We start from the raw sequence: 20,921 nt of genomic DNA, 5'->3' as shown, positions 1-20,921 counted from the left end.
ACTGGCCGAGACGCGCCAGAAATTGTTAGTGTAGCGCAACTCCTCCACATTCATCCCATCTCCGACCAACTCCTAACTTCAACCCACCCAGACACGACGGACCACAGCAGCCAAACGACCAGAGTCGGGCCCTGTCGCCCTCTTCTTCTCGAAGCGCCGTCTTTAGCTTTGCAGTAAGCTTCTTCGCTGCTGCGTCGTCCCCTTTCTCTCGCTCTTGGATCTCCCTGATCCCGCGCCCCCCTCACCCCGATGCAACGTGTCTGGCAAATCCGAGATTCGATATCGCAATCAACCTATAGATCTCCTACGAGCCAAGCCTAAACTCTAAAGCCGCCCGCGTCAAGAGTCAGGCAGGCCCTCCTTCACCAATATCGGTCTTACTGAAGTAATTATACCTTATACGACGGTTACGAACCCATTTGAGCCGCCTTCGAGACCAACCAACAACCGTTGTGACGGCACCCAGGCATCCCACGACCAACACAACAGCCTTGTCTCGGATCCTGCCGCTGAGTGTCTCTCGTGGACGCCATGGTCATGGGCGTCGCCATCTCCGTCTGGGGCACTCGTCATCTCTCGACACACACCCCATTCCCATTCCCATTCCCTGCAATGCATCAAACCTGCTCGCTGATTTCTCCGTGCAACTGAATTCATCACGGCCTCTTTCTGCATCCGACAACCAGGCCAAAGTCAATGCTCATTGTCAGCACACACAATGTTTGCGCCGCCATGAAGAAACGCATGACCTGCCAAGAATGATGTCCAAGAATAGGCACAGGGTTCATCCTCAGCCAGGGCAAGATTTACCGACAACCCGCAATGCTTAGCTGTTTGCCTGTCTGTCATCGTCTCCGGCCGGTTCCATCCATCCATGCATGCTCAGTAGCGGCCGTTCACTGCCGCCGGGAAGGCAGTGCACAAAGATCGCCTGCAAATCTGCTACCGGACCTGGGGAGCAGGCGAGGCCTGCTGGTGGCCGCGCGTGCAACGTGTGGCCCCTCTGACTCTGGGACTAGCATGACGAAGGAATCGAGAGGGGGATCTGCATGGGAAAGCTACCACACCAACGATGTGCCTTCCCGCAACTCTGAGTGCGTCCGAGACGCAGCCACGTATAGCAGGCAAGGAACAAGACGATGAAATTGCAACTAATTCGCCCTTGAGCCACGGACAGCCCTGGGAGAACATGATTTTCTCTCGGCCTATACCCAGTCGGCATGGCTCTCGTCTCTCTTCCCATGGGATTTCCTGCCCCGCCTCGGGACCGTCGATGCACTGTCTCCATGTTTGGTCTTCGAGACGGCATGGTGGCTAGCTCTACAGAACCCCGTCCTCTATCCACTGCTCATGACAAAGGTTCCCTTAGATTTTGCCTGAACGGTGTTTCTCTGCCAAGATGGTAGCCGGCCAGCACACCTCGAAAGTTAGGTGCAATGCGAGGCATTTGGAAAATGCGGAGACGGGGCCGACGACGGCACCGAGGAGGACTGCGTGTGCTCAGCGTTGTTTTTCATTGCTTACGATGGTGGCGATCAGAAACACAGCTCGCAAACTTGAAAACATTGCGGCTCGGGCACTATCGGTCCGCTTAACAGCCTCGTCAGATGGTTCAAAGCCGCCGCCGATGGGCATTGTTTTCCAGGTTTACTGTTACCACGCGCGAAATCCGGCTGATGTTTGTTACGCGCTCCAATCTTCGCACTGACCGGACCGTTTGGGAGCGCCCATTTTGTCTGGCATACGCGGCAAGCGATGAGCCTTTCCACAAGTGGAAATCCAAACGAACGACTGAACTTCCCCCCATCTGAACCCGATCCCAATTGTCGAGTGACTCGACCGGACGAGCCTGCGCTGGCCATGACCTAGGCGCAGTTGATTCTTTATGACGCACCTCTGTATCGAAGACCAGGCCACGAGATCGAACGACGGTAACTAGTGGACAGACGAACAGAGGGCGAGCATTTACGATCACGATCCGGTCTAAATGTCGAGCGCCTTTCGAGCCCTGTAGCGATCATTCAGTCCGTCCTATGAACGGCCAGGCTTCGGTGCCGACTCCCGAAGACGACAAACACACCACCTCGCCGCCCACCACCTACCACCCTTGACCGTATGACGTTGCTCATAGGCTGACTAGCTAGACTCTATTTGGCCCTTGTCGCAGAGCCGCAAAAAGACCAATGCCTTTTTACTCTTACCACACACGCGGAACCGAAATAGACAAAAAGGACAGGATCTGCTTCCATGCTCAGCGGTATACACCATCACTACACACGACAACAAAAATAGAAGATGCGGCCAGTGTGGATTGAACACACGACCTTCAGATTGATTGAATGAAGTTTCTCGGATTAGATCCGCTTCAGTCTGACGCTCTCCCAACTGAGCTATGTCCGCCACGATCTTCAGGCCGGACCGCGGTATTGAGCCATATATTGCAAATGTGGGCTGGGGCTGTCTCCACCCCACAAGTTGTCTCTTCACTCGACCCCTCCAACAGTCCAGCCGCGTAACAATCCATAATGGCAGTCTCTTCATGTCTCGGGTCAAGCTCACACAACTGTGTCACATGAGTAGAACACAATTCTTCTAGCACCAGCACTCTGGCTGTCTGGCTTCTGAGGCCTAGCCATCAAAACGAGTCAGCACGTCGCATACAACTGAATCTGTCAACTTGCCTCAAAGCTCCATGTTTTCTTGCTATATCACAACGGATCTGCTCCGCGAAATGGCGCCCATGGACATATGGTTTCTTGATATTGGGCCCCGACAACCTGGTCGTCTGGAATTTCGGTAGGCCAGCCCGCCCGGAGACCCCTGACCCACCCGCCCGCATCCGTCCTGCCGGGTTCCGCCTAGCTTCCTGGTGGTTCCCGTCGGCAACCCTGCCCTAATCTTGCGCTTGCTCACCTTTCTTCCCATCAATCAAATGGTCTGGTGGTGTAGTTGGTTATCACGTCAGTCTAACATTTCGAGCGTCCTATGACTGCTCCTGTGTTCACTGAAGGTCTCCGGTTCAAGTCCGGGCTAGATCATGCCAAGGGCGATTGGTTTAGTGGTATAATGACCGCTTAGCATGCGGTAGGTCCTGGGTTCGATTCCCAGATCGTCCATCTGTTTGACGTAGTTCCCATCGCGGGAGGCTGAACTTTTGATTAACTCGCCTGCGGTGTTGTTTGTCTCAAGATTTACGTTTTGACGATGGTATTTCGGGTACCTGCCGAGACTGCGTGGAGCTGACTCAAGTCTGAGAGACTGACTAGCAACGGATCGCTTGGGGAAACATTACCCGATTAGCTGGTTAAACTTGAGACCAGTTTCTGAGTTTGTGACTGGACCCCGAGCTCTGTCTCATATCAGGTACTGAAGTTAGACGCGTCGTCAATGCTTGACAGCAAACTTATCTTGGGGTTTCCGGGGGTTAAGGCGAATGAGTAAGAATTACGGGATGTCTCAAGAACAAAGATCCCCTCACGATTGCTCGCGACAAGACCCCACCATACTCAAGACCTCAGCTAGTGGAGCGTCGCATCTCTCATCCGCCTGGCTTGGATGCTCAGGAACCGATGCGCCAACTGGTCAGGATGATAGGCCGAAAGACCAGGGCGGACGGCCAAACGGGCAGTGGGAATGCTGGAAGACGCGAAAGAGCACCCTTCTTCAGCAAGCTATAATCTGCACTTTTTGAATCGTAGCCGGGGTCTATCAAGCCTTTTAACGGCTTGTGTGCGATGACTAGAACACAAGGGACGCGCGTTCGACTAGTTTTGTCGATCCTCACTTTTTCTTTTTTTGGCTTTTACTTCCTCGAAGAATTATTTTGCGTTCGTCGGGGTTCACACCCAACTTTGGACGTCGATAGGCGTGCGGGCAGATAGTTTTGCCGCATTGGTCAGATGACGGACATCACTTGATGTTTGTGATGGGAATAGAAATGGTGGTACCTGGTTTGCGGGTTTCGAGCCCGTGGGACGCTTTCCTGACAGAGATATGTATTGAAGCTTGTGAAACCTGTTCGCAAGCCTTGGGGCCGAGACTCGACAGAGTTCGGCGCAATGAGAGGGAAGGAAAGCTGTCAAACCACATTCTGACTTTCTTTGAGACGTATTGATGGAAGAAGAAATTATCTGCTGAAGAAAGTGAAGCTTTGCGCCGGCGTATAAGAGAGTCAGTCCCAGCTTGGTGGCGGGACCGGCTACGTTGCATGATGGCCGATTGATGATGAGGGTGGCATCAATCAAGAGAGCAGTGTCTCGATCGGATATTGCCTGCCACGAGATTCCACCAGACCAGCAGAGGTCAAGTGATCAAAGCAATCTCTGGAAGATGTGCATCTAAACTACACCTTGCACATGGATACGCTGGTACCGCTCACGCATATGAAGGGGATGATCTCAGCTGGGCAACACAGAAAATAAAGGACGAACAGTCGTCTGCGCTCTGTTTACACAATATCAAATCCGTCAGTCTGAAGGCATCTTTGTCTCCGTCTTGGCGAGCGGGATCCCTTTTGAAGTTACATGCACAATCATCCCATCCGCGACACCCAAACTCATACTTTCCTTCGGTACCTGAACTTTGGCTCCTAGTCAGAGTCAGGATAGACTTTGCAACTGCATCCTTTGACTCGTTCTTTTGCCTCTGTACCTGCCACTGCTCCTCTCCCCATTTCCCCTTTCCACTGCCTGTGATTGTCGGACTCTGACCTCAGTTGGATGATTATCTATGGTGCGCACACCATTTCGCTTCTACTGACTGGCTGTGCATACTCAACCTCAACTTGGAAGGTATCTATTGGTATACACACCGGTAGAGCAAGACCTTTCGGCTGACATGAAGCCCAATGATCAAATGTTGAACTGCGTAGTGGTATATGGAACTTGGAAGGAGGACGTTGGTGGGTAGAGCCTACGATTCCTCCATTGGGTGTAAGTCAGTAATGTATGTGGCAGTGAAGTGTTTCCCCCTCGGCCTGCACTGTACTACCAGACGTAGACGGGCCGCATGTGACGAGAGGAGAAGGGTTCGTTTGCATGGGCTCAGACCGCCCTCTAAGTCGACCTTTTTGCCTAGTATTCTAACAGTATCTTATCAGTCTTACTTTCGGTGGTTAAGAAAGAGGATCCAGACTATGAATCCGGTTACTGTTGTTTCGATTATGTGGAGTTTGGCGTTGTGCTGGAGGCCTAGGCAGGTGCGGGCCGCTGCAGCCATGCTTTCTTTTGTCCTCTTTTCTTCTCCCCACTTCTTAATAGTGCTGATGGAGTTTGGCTCAATTAGGATACTTGCAGTCTCAGCTGGAGGTGATGAGACTCGCAGCTGAGGCGATTTATGACTATTCATATCGGCTATTGGCTTGGTGTTCTGTTTGAATTCAGGGTAAATTGTACTCTTTAGCCAATTGATATGGAGGGCGCGCTGTGATTGCTAAAATGCGGCCCTAAGTAAGGCGAGCACTGGTAGGGTCGGGTTGATCTCGGTCGGAGAGGTTGCGTTGATCACTGACTGGGAAGGGCATACTTACGCGGTAATAGCGTCTTTGGATGATGTCGTCCCTTCTGTTGTTCCGACCATGCTCTTCATAGATCAATCATGCACAACGACTTCATGCAGAGTCCATTTCCAAAGGTTGAATATGACTTGATAGTGAAAGAGTCCTCTTGGTACTTAGCGAGAGGCCAGGACTTTTTGTGCAAGGGCTACCGCTGGCCCCTGGGAATCGTCAGTTCCACCATGCTACAGGGAACGTGGGCACAATCGTCGCCAGCTGAGCGGCAACGCAAGAGTCTAATTAGCCAGGCCAAATCTTGCAGAGTACATCCCACTTGTGGTGGGGTTAAGTTCAAAGACATGCTTATCGTCAAAACCCCACTGATGTTCCAATTGCATACTGCGCGGTCAAGTCATCTCAACACGAGAACATGGACTTTAAGACTCGCTGACAATTACTAGAGCAGGGGCTTTTTTCAGCTCAATAACGTGGATCATTTTGAACCACTGGTCGGCTCACAAAATGCAGCTTTCAGGTCATTGATATTCCATTTCTTTGTTGTTGTTTTTGCGAGAACTGATTGCGAAGAATAAAAAGAGCGCAGTATATCCACCGAGACTAACACCAGTCGTCACCAAGACAGGCACCATATATCAATGTTTGTGCCATATGTCACGATATAAACTCCCGCCGAGACCAACCATTGCCATAAGCGTGAGTGAAGTCGGGACAGTCATCCGCGAAATCCCATCCTCCGAGCTCGACATTATGTCCAACAACTTTGTGCCGTTGAGTCAGTCTGCCATAGCATTTCTTGTTCAATGTATTAACCAGACACAGGTCGAGAGCAGTTTTGGGGTGAGAATCGTGTGATGATTGGGCTGACAGCCGAGTATCAGACTCGCGTTGAAGAACCCGTTGCCGAGGGTTTTGTGAAGAGAGGTCTCAGTCATCCATGGAATCCCACGTCTCCTCGACAAAATGTGCCCACGCTCTATGTCAGGCACTTTGGATCACATCCTGTTCCATGTGATGTGGTACACGAGGAACTGAGCGCCAGGGACTTATTTTCACATTTCGATGAGGCGTTTGATTCTACTAAGCCTTTCAGGAGGCTCATCATACTGGAAGATGTGGACCCGCGGATGGCAGAGATGCTTGGAGTCAAGCTCGACATACCGCCAGAGTTTTGGCTTGCGCATTGCGATCAAACGTGTCGATTTAATCCAGTCGATGGGATCCGAAATCGACAAGGGCGATCCAAGTATTGGAGAGTTCTCGTTCCACAGGTTCGAGAAGCGCCTTTGATGGTAGAGCAGGAAGACGCCGAATGTGTGATCGAAGTAGGGGCTTTCGACCGGTTTAATGTAGTCCTCCCTAAAAACGTGGCCCTAGGATCTATCAAATTCTATGGTCTCGTTTCTTTCTGGGGCATGACGCATGGTGAGGATGGTTGGACACGTGAGTTACCAGACCCCCAGACTTGTTCCTCAAGCGTATCTAATGATACTCTTGTGGAGTCGTCATCCTTGTGGATCCCCGGCAGACGAGCCTTCGAAAGCTGAAGGAAGGACAGAAGACAGATTGTATCAGTCTGTCGAATTTTGGATACATGCGAAGGCGAATCACCAAAGAGGTCATCGTCGGCGCCAACGATGCATCACTCGTCGCTCCATATGCCTGTGTGATATACGATGATCTTCGTCGGGCATACGATGAAAACTTCGACATCATTTCCGACCTGCGAGATCCGTTTGTCGCGACTGTGCCCGTCCGAAACCTGGTCTTTTCACTTTGGGAAGACTTTGCCTGCGCATTCCAGTCCACACTCCTCGACGAGCTCTTGGACGACGAAGCTCAATGGAGGGACTTCAGCAGCGCTGCAGCTGTGAAACGCCTAGAAAGTAACTCTGATATGGACGGCAAGGCCTACCAGCATATTGTCAACGTGGGACGCGACATCCGCGAAAAAAGGCGTCTCATCAAAGACATCAAAGATTCCTTCATTGCCCCCGACGTCGACCAATGGGGAGCAGATTTTGGCATTACCGCTTTGACATTTGGCTCAGTCATGGATTCCACCCAAGGTGCCGCAGTGGAACAACAGCAAGGCATGGACTCCGCTCAAAGACAAGTCGCAATGGAACAAAGGCGTTGAAACAAACTCGACGGTATGCTGCTAGAGGTTGAGGGGACGTTTAGAACATTCATGGACAACTTTGCCAAGCGGGCCAACATGCAACGTTTGTTCGCAAATAACCGACAAGCTCGAAGCGCGGGGCAGCTGACCAAGCCGGCCACGGTTGCTGTCCCGTTCTCTATAGTCTCGGCAATATTTTCGATGGGAGGAGATTTCGCTGCGGGGGAGAGACTCTTCTGGGTCTACTGGGGCGTTTCCCTTCCAGTGACTGGGCTCTTGTTGGCCTGGATCATCTTTTCGGTCGAGACTTCCGAATGTAGGAAAGGGGTTGAGAATTATCTCAAGAAGACATGGCCCAAGAGGACGAAGGGGAACCACCACTGCGAAAATTGCACGTGCAACAAAGGTTCCGATCAGAAAGTGTAATCACGTAAACTCAAAACGGAGGAGTCTGAGGTTGCATTCCACATTCTTATCTCACTTTAGACTCCGAATGCATATATTCGTAAGGATATGATCGCTTAAAAACGTATTTAGGACCGAGGATATGATTAAAGGTTTAAGATGCATTAGGTATACTGAAAACATCGGCGTGATTAATGCTCACTTATGTTTACAACGATAGCAGCGAGAAGAAAACCCTCGACTGGCTCGGCTCTTGCCTAGACTGGAGGTGATAGTATGTCTTAAATATTACTTTGACGGATACACCGGCTATCTCTACTTATTATCTACCTACGCTTCTCGACACACGGTCAGCTGTCGGAGCAGACGCTGGAGAACTATATGCGTCTCTTTGTTTCCCTCTACGTCTGGCAAGTGAATTGTCTCGGGTAAGAAGGTTTTGACAGAGCTTTGTCTCTCACCTCTACGTGCTGATTCTATGAGGTCGACAATTTTCGCACCTATTTTACGTTTCTGCTACTTCAGTTGTCGGCAAGTCTTGCGAAGCTTAATGTCCTACTAATACCACGCCATTCTGTACTCGGCGATACTTTTTGGGAGGGCTTTGATACTCACAGCTCTATAAAGGTGCGCCATGCCTGTCAATTCTCTTCGCTCACGTCGGAAAGGAGGAAGAACGATTCAAATGGTGCGGCCAGGCAATCGGTGGCTGGCGGAAGGCTCATGGAAACGCGTATTAGTACCTCAGTATTCGTGAGGGTCAGCTTGGGTCAGGGAATTAGCCCACCTAGGATAATTGTGAGAATACGGTGCAAAGGCAAGCTGCGAATGAGCTGAGGTTAGAAATGGACATAAGGTGGGGGGGGGGGGCGCGTAGCAACACGTAGTTGAATGAGTGCCGTTTCAAGATTAATGTTGGGGCCTTAGCAGTTGAGAAATCACCGTCGCATTTGACTACTGTTTGATGGCCGACATCACGACGGTTGCAATTTCCAGAGGTTTCCATGGGACCGCATTTACAGCAGCTGTCGAACTAGATCTGGTCTGTAAAGTGCCTCACATCCCGATTCGCTTGAAAATTAGCACCGAAAGATACCGCACGCTTAGCCGAAATATACAGCTGTCTCGATGAAACCATCGCACTGCCAATACCCGTCCTCCAAGAATAGACACCATGCCGACCATGACGACCAGAAGTGGATACCGCTGCCCATCATCCGAGCATCGAGCGCGGGTCGGATAGGCAGACATCGCGTAGGCTGACTCCGTGCGGGGTAATTTCGTCCACACTCATAGCATCCGCCGGGCAATAGCCACTTTGAATCGTTCTTGTCCCAGGACTACTACGTATTCACAGGAGATAGAGGACATATAGCAATCGAGCAAGGCAACTCGTCATCTATACTCTCCGATCAACATTTCGACACTCCAATGAACGAAACAGTCGCCCCTTCCACCAGCGGTGACCCTGCCGTCGACATGGCAAACGATGACGATCACTCTCGCGAAACCACGCGCGACAACAACACCCTCCCAACGCATAAGCTTGAGCACTTGAAGGTTGGGGCAAATGGTATACAGCTTTTGGTGTCTACACAAAATCACTTGTATGATGCCAAGGACGTCGAGGGCGGCAACAGCTCTTTCCAATGTGTTGGGGCTTGGAGCGAGGGGTCTGTCCAGGAACTTGGAAAAATGATAGTCTCTCATCGAGCACAGACGGACCGGCTACATAGTACCCCTCCTGCAACGCCTTTTCGAGGGGCAGGACGGACGACGGCCTCCTTTCCACAAGATTCTGGTTCATCTACGGCGACAACATAGAGGGGCTTTGGTGTGTTCAACGAAACTTAATTTCTATTTTTTCGTTTGGCTCTGGAAGAATATCCGCAGTGCCTCTTCCGATACCGTTCCAACAAATTGTATACCTCTGTCGCCTGTGCTCGCTCCCTTTACGTTGAAAAGATCCCCCAGAGTAGAGATAAACAGCTGCTGTCCATCATGTCCTGTGCTCATGCCCTCCAGTACATGGACCCCCTTGACTGCTCTTTGTGATGCGGCATTGCATATGGCCAAACATTCTTTAGTACTGTCGAGCTCCTCCTTCAGGCTCTGAATGTCGGTTTCTGTTGGCAGAGAAATCTCGCTGGTTCCTCGTGCCAATCGTCTCTTGTTCTCATCTTGGTGCCTGTGCAGCTCTGACACGTTGTCAGCTATCATCTGCTTGCAGTGGTCCAAAGTCGATAGAGTCATGACAGTCGCATGCCCCAGGTCCCGGCAGGACATCCCTTGAGATGGCGGACTACCTGGAATTGGTCGAAGGCGCATGGTGTCGATGTGAGCTTGAACCTTGGCACAGATTTGAAGGCAAACCTCTGTGCTGTCCCTCTCGTTCTGGATCCGATCTATATCGGTGGTAACTGCCGGGGATGAAGGTATATTGTTTGAAGCAAGACGGCTCAATTTCTCGTTAATATCTTCGAGGTGATCCTCCAGGTCTTGTGTCGTGCTGTGAATCATGTCCTTGTACTCTTTAAGCAGCTGAATGGTGACCGTAGCAGAGCGACTGCCTTGTGTCATTAGCACGCACAGTACACAAGATATCTCGAGTAGTGACTGACAGATTCGCATCACCTAGGGCGATGGCTATCGTTGATTTATAACCCGCTAGCATACTGGTGAAGCCGTGTATATCGCTCTCCATATATCTCACTTTTACCCAGCCTCGGAAGCTAGTTCTCGGCCGCCCGGAATACTTAGTACACTCAATCATCAGCTTATCGAAATCAGCACAAGCTCGACGACATTGGAGGAGAGGCGTCTTGAGCGACGCCAAGTTCGCGTCATCCTCGATCCGAATGTGAGTGTCCAGGGACTGGAGAACCTCTTTCAGGGCCGAAAGTTCATCCAAGAGTTGCTGAACCGATCGCTGGTGACTTCGAAAGCTTTGTATTGTATCAAACAGAGTCTGGCTTGTCTGTATCGTTGCCGTGACTATGGCAATTAGCGCCGAGGCAATGCCTAGGGCTTCAGCCATCGTCGGTGGTCACGGGTGATGCTGTTGTGTCAAATGGCAAGGAGACGGATTGCATGAATACCTTCGGCATTAGTCAGGGACTCCGCCCGCCGCAGCTGCTGGCCTCTTCTACCTTACTGCCAATATCGAGCATAAAAGTGGGTCCACACTCCCTCTGAACTCACGTCCTCACTGTAGTGTACTTCCCCTTGCGATTACTCACCAAACGCATACGATGCTGTGGAACACAAAAAAGGTTGTATGCTGGTTTTGGTCTCCATGCCATTGAAAGAGATTGATAGGCTATCGTCTCAAATAGCTAGCAGTTTATGGGGACTAAGGAGACCAAGTAGACAAGTAATCTCAGCTGCGTCCTCGGCCGAATCAGTTGAACACAGTCAGCTCTTCTCAGTGGTACCTCGTAAGCCCGGCCCAAATTTCATCATACCTTCCACGCCAACTCTTGGGTCATTCAAACTCACGGTATCATGATAGAGTCATGAACAAATCTCCATCAAGAGACTGCGCTGGCAGTAAGTGATGGTTGGTCATGACGTAGCAGTGCTTTGGCCTCAACGTGTCTGTCCCGTCGAGGCTCTCGATGATCACAAGGAGGGGGGAGGTGTTCTCAGATTATCTCGCATGTTCTAGGTAGGGTGCAGGCTGTGTTCTTGACTCCTGGATATCTGTCTGGAAATGAGATGAGATGAGCTTTCACCTCCGGCTGTATCTACGGGAACGGCTTAGTAGTAATAGTCTTGCCGTACGTCTTCAATTGCTCTATCAGGCGCCTGTTATCGCCACAATGCCGAACATCCTGAGAACCATCGATGAAAGGCGCGAGTGTACCGTTGGGCAGCAGTGGCTGCTGCTCTATCGTACCATCCGCTGCGCAAAGGATGCCCTACATGAAGCACATTAGCTCAGAGAAGCTACTTGGCGACTCAGTGTTAAGATCCTAAATACCTTGCGCAGATAGTCGAGGCAATGCGGCCAGTGATCGTGGTCGTTCCAGTCTAGTCCCGGGTCGATTCCCCGATGGGCTTCCTGCAGGACGCTTCGAAATATTGAGAGGCAGTGAAGTTGATGAAACCTTTAATATAGTCAGAACGTTGTTAACGTGTGTTGTAGTTCGTTCTTGATTGAAGGGAAGGTTGTACTTACATGGCGATGGTGGCGCTCATACCCGTATTGCCTTGGGCGGGATCCGTGAGGTTGAATATGATGGAGCCGGAATCTCCTTCAACGTCTTCCCAGAGGTTGTCGTACTTGGGATCCAGCGACATGTGAGCCCAACTCCGACCAAAGACTGCCTCGATTTGGATAGGGCAGGACTGTGCATTGTGATGGAAAACACCGTTGGGTGCGGTGAGAGCAAACGCCACAGCTGCCAGGATGAGTGACGTGGTACAGGCGCAATAGACCAGTAGAAGAGTGGTCAGAGAAGTCAGCTTGTAGGGTCTTGCTGATATGTCTGGATACACGGTTTCTTCTCCAGAGGTTTCGTCGTCCGCTTCTCTACCTTGGAGCTGAAAGTACTCGGACTTTAGGTTCATCATCTCTGTGTTGGATGATGGGTGGATGATGACGGATTTACAGCGAAGACTTAGGGAGTGGGTGTTAAGGGATAACACAGCGGGGATGTCCGCTATAAATACAAGTCGCCCAGTGAATTTGCCTTCTCTGCCCCTCCATGCAGAGAGAGAGAGAGAGAGAGAGAGAGAGAGAGAGAGAGAGAGAGAGAGAGAGGCGACACAGACACAGACACAGACACCACACATCAAGGCCATGTTACATAAATGGCAAACCTTTGACGGAGAGAGTAATTACGCATGATTCTGTCTATTGGAGTTGGGAAAGTGATGGCGGTATCGGCCCGTCGAATTACATACTAAAGTTCGTGAGTAGCTCTTCTGTATCCCAGAACGAGCAAGATTCGTTACTAACTAACTAAACAGGTACCTCACTGTACCCGCCTCTACATCCAGGGCTTTACACGATGTGTTCTCTATCCAGCACTCGCAGTCCATCCCCTTCGCACTCGTGATATCCCACTTCCAAGTGAATATTCACCGTCTCCCAGCCATGCGCAAACGGGTCCGCCAGCCACGCCTGGCAATGCACGCTGTGGTGCGCATCCCGATCCCGGTTGGTGATGCCGCCCGTGGCCCGGAAGAAGCGCCGCAGATAAAAGACGCAGTGCCAGTAATGCTGACCCCAGGTCGAGTACAGGCCGTCACCTTCCCCAAGAAGGACCTGATCCAACGAGACCTCTTCAAGAGTCGTCGAACTTTTCGCTGCTGCTGTTGCATCGCTATTGTTGTTGCGATAGTATTTCCAGCCCTCCTCGACATGTAGCTTGAGGAAGTCGTTGTGTAAGTCGGCGTCGAAGCAATTGTGCGGCACCCAGCTGTATGACCAGAGCTGGAAATGGCAGCCCTTGGCCCTGGCTTCGTCGGGGCTCACGCCACAGCTTGTAATAACAGGAACAGCTGGCGCAACAGCATTTATGGCCGTTGATGTCCGGTGGATGACCAGTGGCGCCGCCCACAGGATAGATGAGGCAATCACGCCAAAGAGGAAAGGACCGAGAAACCTTTTCACTGATTCAAGCCTTGGGTCTTTTCGTCCTTTGCCAGTGTATGGCGACTCGGCGAGGAAAGGCTCGTCCTCGTCATGTTCGGCTTGAGGAACCGTCGTCATATCGGAGTTGCGTCTTGTAAGGTGTCAGATCAATCGGGAAGCATCCCAAGTAATCAAATATGGAACTCACGAGAAACTGGGTGAATTGGATCTCTTCGGTTGTTAGGCTCCTGCTCTGCAAGATCTGGTTCACGATGATGGCAATACAACAGCCGCTGCAAAAAGACTCTTACTCTCTATTCTGTCCTCCCCTCTTCTTCCTTCTCATCTTTCTCATCCCCCTCATCCTCGCACAAGACTTGATCAAGCCCGCTTCTTCGATACCTTGCTTTCTCACTATGCTCGTCTATAACGATATAACGATAACGGAAGTCCCTCGCTGCGACAATGGTGGTTTGCCTTTCGAGCTAATGCATGCAGTCGATGCTTGATTGCACCAACGTGGTGGGTCGGAGTTCCGTCTTCAGGGCTGCTGTCTCTGCAATCACAACGAATACATCAACCCAGTCAGATAGCAGCAGATAGCCTACTCTGTTGGAGAAAATCATATCAAGCATCTCTTGTGCCGAGGTTGCCGATGCGAGGTGATGAAGTTGCAAAAGTCCTGTATCGTGCAGTTGTATTAGACTTTCTCTCTCAAGACTACCAACCGGTTTCTAGCCCCCCGAAAACAAACATCAGCATCCTCCAAACACCACGTTCCCGCTCGTATCCATCTGGTCAATCCCCTCAGCCTGCATCGCCCTCCACAGCAGAAGCATGGTACAATGCTTGGAGTGATCAAAGTCCGCCGTCAGCTTATCCACCCTGCCACCATCGGCAATTGCGCGCGCCTTTCGAACCAGCATCCACGCGCAGTGCGTCAAGTGTTCCCGCTCCGTGCCCCACCACTTGTCGTTCTTCCCGAGAGAAGCGAGGTCTTCCATATTGAGCTGCTCTTCTCCGGCTTGGTCCCGCCAGTATCGCCAACGAGATTGGTTATGCGCTGCGCCCGCGGCTTCGAATTCGGCTAGGCCGTAGCGGGGGCAGGCGGCGGGCAGCCAGGCTTTTGCGAGAGCGTCAAAGGTGCATCCTGCTTGCTGGGCTTCGGTGACGCTGCTGCCGCAGCTGAGTTTCTGCCTTGGTGTTGTTGATTGTAGAAGACGTAGGTGTAGGATTAATAGAGTCAGAAGTAGACTTCCGAGTACTGTGACTGTTGCGAGTAGCGAGAACAATACAAGTCGGCTTGGCCGTCTGGTGGTAGCGCCTGTAGTTATCGCAGACGGGTTGTCTGAAGGGTTGTCATTGAGCGGCTGATACTTGCAAGTAGGCGGCGGAAGTTTCAATTCTTGTTGAGATATCATGTTGAGGATTTGATGATGGCTATAGTGTGATACTATGATATGCGGGTAGTAAGTGGACTTGCCCTGTTTATATAGGAAGAGGCAAGGTATGCGGTGCCAGGACAGTGTGGCATGCACGTCTTGACGGTGGAAACATCAACCTATAGCTTGCTGTGATTGATTTGAATCTATCTACGAAGTATTCAACAGGACATCTTTAACTTTACAAGTTCAGGATATGTTGCATAAGTACGTGATAATCAACGCCCAGTGTTCGCGAAGTGCTGGAAATCAAAAACAGTCCTTCTTACTCCATATCAGTGTTCAACGCAACCCCAGCCACAGTACCATACCCTGGATCCAAGAAGATCTTGCCGCAATGCTTGATATGCTTCTCATTGTCCGACCGCGGCTCTACCATCTTGCCATTGAAGCGCGCCCTGTACTCCTTTCTCCAGTAGAAAATACAATGCAGGACATGCCAATGACCAGACATATGAAACCGCAGTTCCTCTTGGTTATCTGCCATCTTCGCAATCTCTTCGACGCTGATTTCTTGCGTGTGCGCGGTATCAGCCCAGTACGTCCACTGCCCATCGGGGCCGGGCCCGGAGCGCTCAAACTCGGCCGTCAGCTCGTCGTCCCGACAGTGCTCGGGAAGCCAAGCAGCGGCCAGGGAGTCATATTTGCAGCCCAAAGTGACTGCTTCGGTGGTGGAGTTTCCGCAATCACAAGATGCGATTGTGGGTGCCGCGTGCAAGTTGTCCGGTGTTGCTGTCCCCTCCGAGTGGGTGTGAGGGTGGAAGTTTGTTGGAGACTGGAGGAGGCTAACAAAGCCCAAGATTGCGAATGCAATCAAGATCAAGTCCTTTAAGGTTGAAAACGAGGGCCTGAATAGTAGGCGATATCGTGAAGCTTTGTGGCTTCGAAACCCCGTAGTCGAAGAGACTGAGTCGTCGTCACAGTTCTTGGTCATGAGAGACTGCTCTTCGTCGTGTGTACTATGCCTGGATGATTGTATTAGCCCCTGATTCTCTTCGAAGAAGCATCCTAGACTCACCATTTCTCTTTGGGCGCCATTTTCAGCGTGGTCAGTGTATCAAGACCAATGCTGGAAGACTTCTGGTTGAGGGAGATGTTGATGTGAGAGATCGCGACCTGGGAGGATCTGTCTACGCCCTTGAGGAGGGTGACTGGTCTACGTCTGTCTCAAACATGCTGATAGGCTTTCGGGTCTAGCATAGTTGCTTACCGAGTCAGTCCAAATGCCCCTCCGTGATCTGCACGGTGACTTGGCAAACATACCAGGGTCGGTCGTGGGCCCGGAGGAAGGATCATTGATGCTATGCGGACTGTCACCTACCTGAGTGGACCGAGATGCATGAAGCCGATAACACAATAGTATGGACTTGGATGGACTTCCGAGTGCCATGTGATTCGAATGATATGTCCAGGAATAGAAAGGTGGCGCGAACCATGAAGTTCCCATGCCGAGGCCGCGGTTCTAAGCCATCAGCAATTCTTCTTCTGGGGGCCCCTTCGGTACGCTCTTCGAATAGAATCTTCGGTCCCAACCATCTCACTTCTTTACAAACTCAATGGCACCAAAACACAGTTACAGCCAAGTCTCTCAGACATCTGATGTCAAATCCTCCATCGAGGAGGAGCTCGACGAGAGCGACAATGGCCCCGAATCTGGACGCAAATCGAGGTTCTTCTCCCCCATATTCCTCATAATCTTGCTGAACGGATTGAGCCTCGTCTTTGGCATCGGAATTGGTGCTTCGATCGTCGTAATCATCGCGCATAGGCCAGCACCGCAACAACCCAACAACGCCAAACCAGTCGCCGGAACCGTCGCCATGATTGACGGCATCGAGGCTCCAGGCACGCAGTGCGGCGATACCTGGCAAGAGGCCAAGGATCTTGGCTGTCACTTTGATGTCATGGCATCACGCTGGTATGCTCCCGAATGCTTCGACCAGACGGCCCTCGAAGGCATGCTCGACGAACAGCCGTACGTCAACTTCACCTGGTACGAGGACAAGGAGCATACCAGAGTCTACCCCTCAGAGCTTGTCTTGCGAGGGGAGTTTGATAAGGTGTATCCCAGCGGAGATTATCACATCTATCACTGCCTCTACTTGTGGCGAAGACTTCATCACGCCGTGATCAAGAATAAGCCTGTCGATGAGGATTTGCTCGAGTACGGCCATACGCTGCACTGCACTCGCATGATTATGCAGTGGATGGATCCGAGCATACCTAGGACGACGATTTCCTCCGCCACGAGCGGGACGCCGTTCTGCAGGAGTAGTCGGTTGGGCCTCATGGTTGATGGGAGGGTTGAATAATGAAGGGAAAGGTGACTGTTGGCTGCTGTTTGTGGTTGGTGGACTTGGCACTGCTTGAGCACCTCACCTCAGAAGCCCAATCCCAAATATTACCGCTTTCAGCTGTGCCCCTCTTGAATTACGCTGTCTATTGGCTGCCGACTCTCTCCATTGCTTCAGCAACAACACCGCACAGACCAGGTGAACTCAACTGAAATCGACGATTACTTCAAAATTGTCACTGGCGTCTTCATGATCATCTGAAATCAAGAAACCAGGGCTAGCGGTCTTTCATTCAGATGGGTCCTTCTCGGTATCTCTTGAGGCGGGTATCCGACAAGTTCTTGAGATCCCCGGCGGTTGAACAACACATCAGACGGTGGCCAACATGACGTGACTGACCAAAGTCCCAAACAGTGAGCGGCTTTGGGTACGAGCTGCATATATCATTGTCCCACTCGAGGGAAACATAACCAGATGAGCACTAGTGTTGGATCTTCATATTCATCCAAATTTCAGAGTCGATAGGCAAATATAGTTGATTCCAAATGCGGAACGGTGGGTGCCAATATGCATGATCCTGAACGACATATCCCAGGTTGTGGCTAACCCTGACTGGTGATTGCTACACGAGCGACGATGTGTCGGTTCGGGGCCGGCTCATACCCCGCTATATGTCTAATCATGAAGTCATACTCGAATCAGTACATGACAGCATTCACTCGCAGTCCCAGAGCAAGGTCCATATGGACAATATGCGGTCTGACCGTCCGAACATTTCTTCTGGTATTATATACACATGTCCCAGTTCTTCAGTCTCATAGATCATACGATACTGTCAAGACATCTTTCTTAGCCTCAACCTTTACTCTACTTAATCAGGAGAACATCACTACTAGTACAACAAGTACTTCACGTACTTTGCGGGTAGACAACTCCTACACCATGAAGTTAACGCTCGCCTTCACCGCCCTCCTTGCCACAGCCGCCATGGCCGGAGTGGCGAAGATACGCCACGAGGACGAGACTCTCGAAGACAGCTACAAACGGCGCTCCGTCAAAGCTGGAATCGTCCCTGTCAAAGAGGAGGACATTATCTCTCTTGGCGACAGGGCAGTCAAGGCTGGAATTGTTCCTGTCAAGGAAGAAGACATCATTTCCCTCGGCGACAGAGCAGTGAAGGCTGGTATCGTGCCAGTGAAGGAGGAGGACATCATTTCTCTGGGAGACCGCTCAGTCAAGGCGGGCATCGTGCCTGTCAAGGAGGAAGACATCATTTCTCTAGGAGACCGTGCTGTCAAGGCTGGCATTGTTCCGGTCAAGGAGGAGGACATCATCTCGCTCGGAGATTAGGTAGTGTTAGTCAATGGTGGAGGCTACTCGAGAACATGGAGGCGAGTGAAACTGATGTTGGGCTATCGAGCTTCCAGTCGATCAACATGCGATACACAACTATACAGTCTCTGCTCAATACATGACTGCTCAAGGAAACAAGAATCTTCCTCCCCCCGTCTTTCCTACAGCACCATGGTTTCTCAGAACCTGCATCGCTTCCTCGTGACCTCCAACCGCAGCGCTCTGCAGCGCAGTCTGCCCTCTTCGCCCCTTGAAGCTACAAGCATTCACATCAGCATCGGCCGCCAACAAGCGCTCAATCACATCCACTCGACCTGTCTCAGCTGCCGCGTGCAAAGCCATCCCATCCCCGTAAATGCCTCCCACGGCGTGGACATCAGCGCCTTCCCGAAGAAGAAGGTCGGCGACCTCGAGGTGACCTCGCAGACACGCGCCCTGAAGAGCCGTGTAGCCCTTGTACTTTGCCGAGGCCCCATTGATATCAGCCCCGCGTTGGAGAAGAAGCTTCACTATCGCCAAGTAACCGCCCCCCGCTGCGGCTTGTAGTGCCGTGTACCCCGCCGTCGGTGATGGCGGGGCATTCACGTCGGCTCCCAGTTGCAGCAGTCGGCTGACGAGCTGCTCGTGTCCTCGTTCTGCTGCTGCCTGGAGTGCCGTTCTTCCGTTATACCGCGTCACGACCACCGACGACGACGATGAGGTTGTTGGTGACCTGTACCCTGAATGATGCGGCACAGGCTTCAATGACACCTCGTCGACTCTGGCCCCCGCGCTGAGCAGGATATCAACGACCTTCTCGTTGCCGTGTCCGCAGGCGATCTGCAAGGCGTTCCTTTGGAAGTTGTTGCCTCCGCAAAAGTGGATATCGGCGCCGGCGTCGACCATCATCTGCACGGCCTGTTCGTGGCCGTGCATGCATGCAGCCTGGACGGCCGTCTGTCCGTAGTACCCGTGCGGGGGTTCGTTGACGGCCGTCGGGTCGGCGGCAAGAATGGCGCGGATTTGGTCCAGGTCTCCGCTTCTGGCGGCGAGCTGTAGCGGCGTCCAGCAGTACTCCTCTCCATCGTCGGTCTGCAGGGTCGGGTCCCATGCCGCGTCTAGAGGCGGCAGGGATTTGTGCATGATTGTTGGGCTCCAGATGAGGTGAGCCAAAGCTTGGCATGGCAGGTGGTATTCGTGGGATCAAGAGGATCAAGAGGGGACCATCCAGCTTCTGGAGCTGTCAAGAGACGAGACTTCAGCTTTGATCCTGATAAGATGGCAACAGTTCAGGCAAAAGTAAGCCTGTCAAATTTATTCTTGAAGTTGCATGTTGCTTAGTTGTGTGTGGTTGGCGACCGGAACGGCTGCATGTTGGTTGGCCAAGACGGGCGTTCGATCGTCTTACATGCGCTAGCTTACCGGATCCTGTTGCTTATCGATCGGGATTCGGCACACGTCTATCATGAAGATGCGGGGGTTGATAACGACATGGGTCTAGGGCGAGGTAAACGGTTAGATGAATATCACTCTCTCTTGATGCCATCTCTGCATCGAGGATGGTATAGACGACAGTCTTACAGAGAGTACTTCACAGCTCTCACCATGACTGTCTTGCAAAATTCAAGCTACTGTTCTTCATTTACCTCTTGAACCAGCTTCCTCGCCTCGTTCTAATTACACAGTTATGCCCGGAAAGTGGGAGAAGCCTTTTCGCGATGAATCCGACTTGTCGTCTGAGGACCTCAGCCTAACCGATGAGACTCTCAGAATACGACGCGCTGGCCCCAAACGCCAAATCTGGAGGTTGTTGGGAGAAGCCGCTCTCGCAGTTGGAATCATCATACTAGGCGGAATCGTCATTCATGATAGAGTTCTTCCAAGAAATGAATTATTGCCCTACGGGCCAGTGAGTGTGTAACTCCCCGACTTGCCCTCTCTTCATGAACATCGCTAACAACCACTGCCATCACGATTAGTTCCCCAAAAAGTTGTCACTTTCGGCAATGCGGCAGGTTTCGGGCCAGATCTCGTGTACGCGGATCGACAGATGCTGCTGAATGCCACAAGGATGCAAGAAGTCCATGAGAATTGGCAGCAGCTATATCCAAGTAAGTCGTCTAGTTCACCCATGGAATATCACTGACCTCTCCATCACAGTCAGTCGAGGCTACTTTGTGGCAGACGAAAACAGCGCAAAATACAAAGTCCAGTTCCCACCAGCAGACATCAG

General features: G+C 51.6%; 10 protein-coding genes and 3 non-coding genes across 13 annotated transcripts; 6 read left to right on the top strand and 7 right to left on the bottom strand.

Annotated features, from left to right (window-relative positions):
* Positions 1–2,296: 2,296 nt before the first annotated feature.
* BDZ83DRAFT_t291 lies at positions 2,297–2,400 on the bottom strand. Its single transcript has one exon. It is a non-coding gene; the product is annotated as a tRNA-Phe (tRNA).
* Positions 2,401–2,934: 534 nt separating this feature from the next.
* Positions 2,935–3,038, top strand: BDZ83DRAFT_t293. Its single transcript has one exon. It is a non-coding gene; the product is annotated as a tRNA-Val (tRNA).
* A 6-nt stretch (positions 3,039–3,044) lies between these two features.
* On the top strand, positions 3,045–3,116 carry BDZ83DRAFT_t294. The gene has a single exon. It is a non-coding gene; the product is annotated as a tRNA-Ala (tRNA).
* A 3,378-nt stretch (positions 3,117–6,494) lies between these two features.
* BDZ83DRAFT_640652 (uncharacterized protein) lies at positions 6,495–7,235 on the top strand. Its single transcript, XM_060509507.1, has one exon. The coding sequence runs from the start codon at positions 6,640–6,642 to the stop codon at positions 7,057–7,059; it is 420 nt and encodes a 139-aa protein (XP_060358768.1). The 5' UTR covers positions 6,495–6,639; the 3' UTR covers positions 7,060–7,235.
* Positions 7,236–7,607: 372 nt separating this feature from the next.
* On the top strand, positions 7,608–8,178 carry BDZ83DRAFT_640651 (uncharacterized protein). The gene has a single exon (XM_060509506.1). The coding sequence runs from the start codon at positions 7,668–7,670 to the stop codon at positions 8,058–8,060; it is 393 nt and encodes a 130-aa protein (XP_060358767.1). The 5' UTR covers positions 7,608–7,667; the 3' UTR covers positions 8,061–8,178.
* A 1,718-nt stretch (positions 8,179–9,896) lies between these two features.
* Positions 9,897–11,076, bottom strand: BDZ83DRAFT_591513 (uncharacterized protein; the record flags this gene model as incomplete). The annotated part of the gene is made up of 2 exons (XM_060506443.1): positions 9,897–10,605; positions 10,661–11,076. The coding sequence occupies 2 exons, from the start codon at positions 11,074–11,076 to the stop codon at positions 9,897–9,899; spliced, it is 1,125 nt and encodes a 374-aa protein (XP_060358766.1).
* Positions 11,077–11,785: 709 nt separating this feature from the next.
* On the bottom strand, positions 11,786–12,341 carry BDZ83DRAFT_757588 (uncharacterized protein; the record flags this gene model as incomplete). The annotated part of the gene is made up of 3 exons (XM_060514915.1): positions 11,786–11,959; positions 12,022–12,148; positions 12,220–12,341. The coding sequence occupies 3 exons, from the start codon at positions 12,339–12,341 to the stop codon at positions 11,786–11,788; spliced, it is 423 nt and encodes a 140-aa protein (XP_060358765.1).
* A 706-nt stretch (positions 12,342–13,047) lies between these two features.
* Positions 13,048–13,758, bottom strand: BDZ83DRAFT_657106 (uncharacterized protein; the record flags this gene model as incomplete). The annotated part of the gene is made up of 1 exon (XM_060510936.1): positions 13,048–13,758. One exon carries the CDS (start codon positions 13,756–13,758, stop codon positions 13,048–13,050), a length of 711 nt encoding a protein of 236 aa, XP_060358764.1.
* Positions 13,759–14,356: 598 nt separating this feature from the next.
* BDZ83DRAFT_640646 (uncharacterized protein) lies at positions 14,357–14,691 on the bottom strand. The gene has a single exon (XM_060509505.1). The coding sequence runs from the start codon at positions 14,622–14,624 to the stop codon at positions 14,376–14,378; it is 249 nt and encodes an 82-aa protein (XP_060358763.1). The 5' UTR covers positions 14,625–14,691; the 3' UTR covers positions 14,357–14,375.
* Positions 14,692–15,339: 648 nt separating this feature from the next.
* BDZ83DRAFT_540702 (uncharacterized protein) lies at positions 15,340–15,768 on the bottom strand (the record flags this gene model as incomplete). The annotated part of the gene is made up of 1 exon (XM_060503397.1): positions 15,340–15,768. A coding segment is annotated over one exon (429 nt), but the record flags the coding sequence as incomplete, so codon positions are not given.
* Positions 15,769–16,882: 1,114 nt separating this feature from the next.
* Positions 16,883–17,374, top strand: BDZ83DRAFT_591522 (uncharacterized protein; the record flags this gene model as incomplete). The annotated part of the gene is made up of 1 exon (XM_060506444.1): positions 16,883–17,374. One exon carries the CDS (start codon positions 16,883–16,885, stop codon positions 17,372–17,374), a length of 492 nt encoding a protein of 163 aa, XP_060358761.1.
* Positions 17,375–18,298: 924 nt separating this feature from the next.
* Positions 18,299–18,706, top strand: BDZ83DRAFT_757584 (uncharacterized protein; the record flags this gene model as incomplete). The annotated part of the gene is made up of 1 exon (XM_060514914.1): positions 18,299–18,706. The coding sequence occupies one exon, from the start codon at positions 18,299–18,301 to the stop codon at positions 18,704–18,706; it is 408 nt and encodes a 135-aa protein (XP_060358760.1).
* BDZ83DRAFT_640644 (ankyrin repeat protein) lies at positions 18,706–20,032 on the bottom strand. Its single transcript, XM_060509504.1, has one exon. The coding sequence runs from the start codon at positions 19,829–19,831 to the stop codon at positions 18,836–18,838; it is 996 nt and encodes a 331-aa protein (XP_060358759.1). The 5' UTR covers positions 19,832–20,032; the 3' UTR covers positions 18,706–18,835.
* Positions 20,033–20,921: the final 889 nt, after the last annotated feature.

Source organism: Colletotrichum acutatum (genome assembly GCF_030867785.1).
Source record: "Colletotrichum acutatum strain CBS 112980 chromosome Unknown BDZ83scaffold_173, whole genome shotgun sequence".
Lineage (NCBI taxonomy): Eukaryota > Fungi > Ascomycota > Sordariomycetes > Glomerellales > Glomerellaceae > Colletotrichum > Colletotrichum acutatum.
The sequence above is the reverse complement of the archived record's forward strand: the minus strand, read 5'-3'. Positions and strand labels throughout refer to the sequence as shown.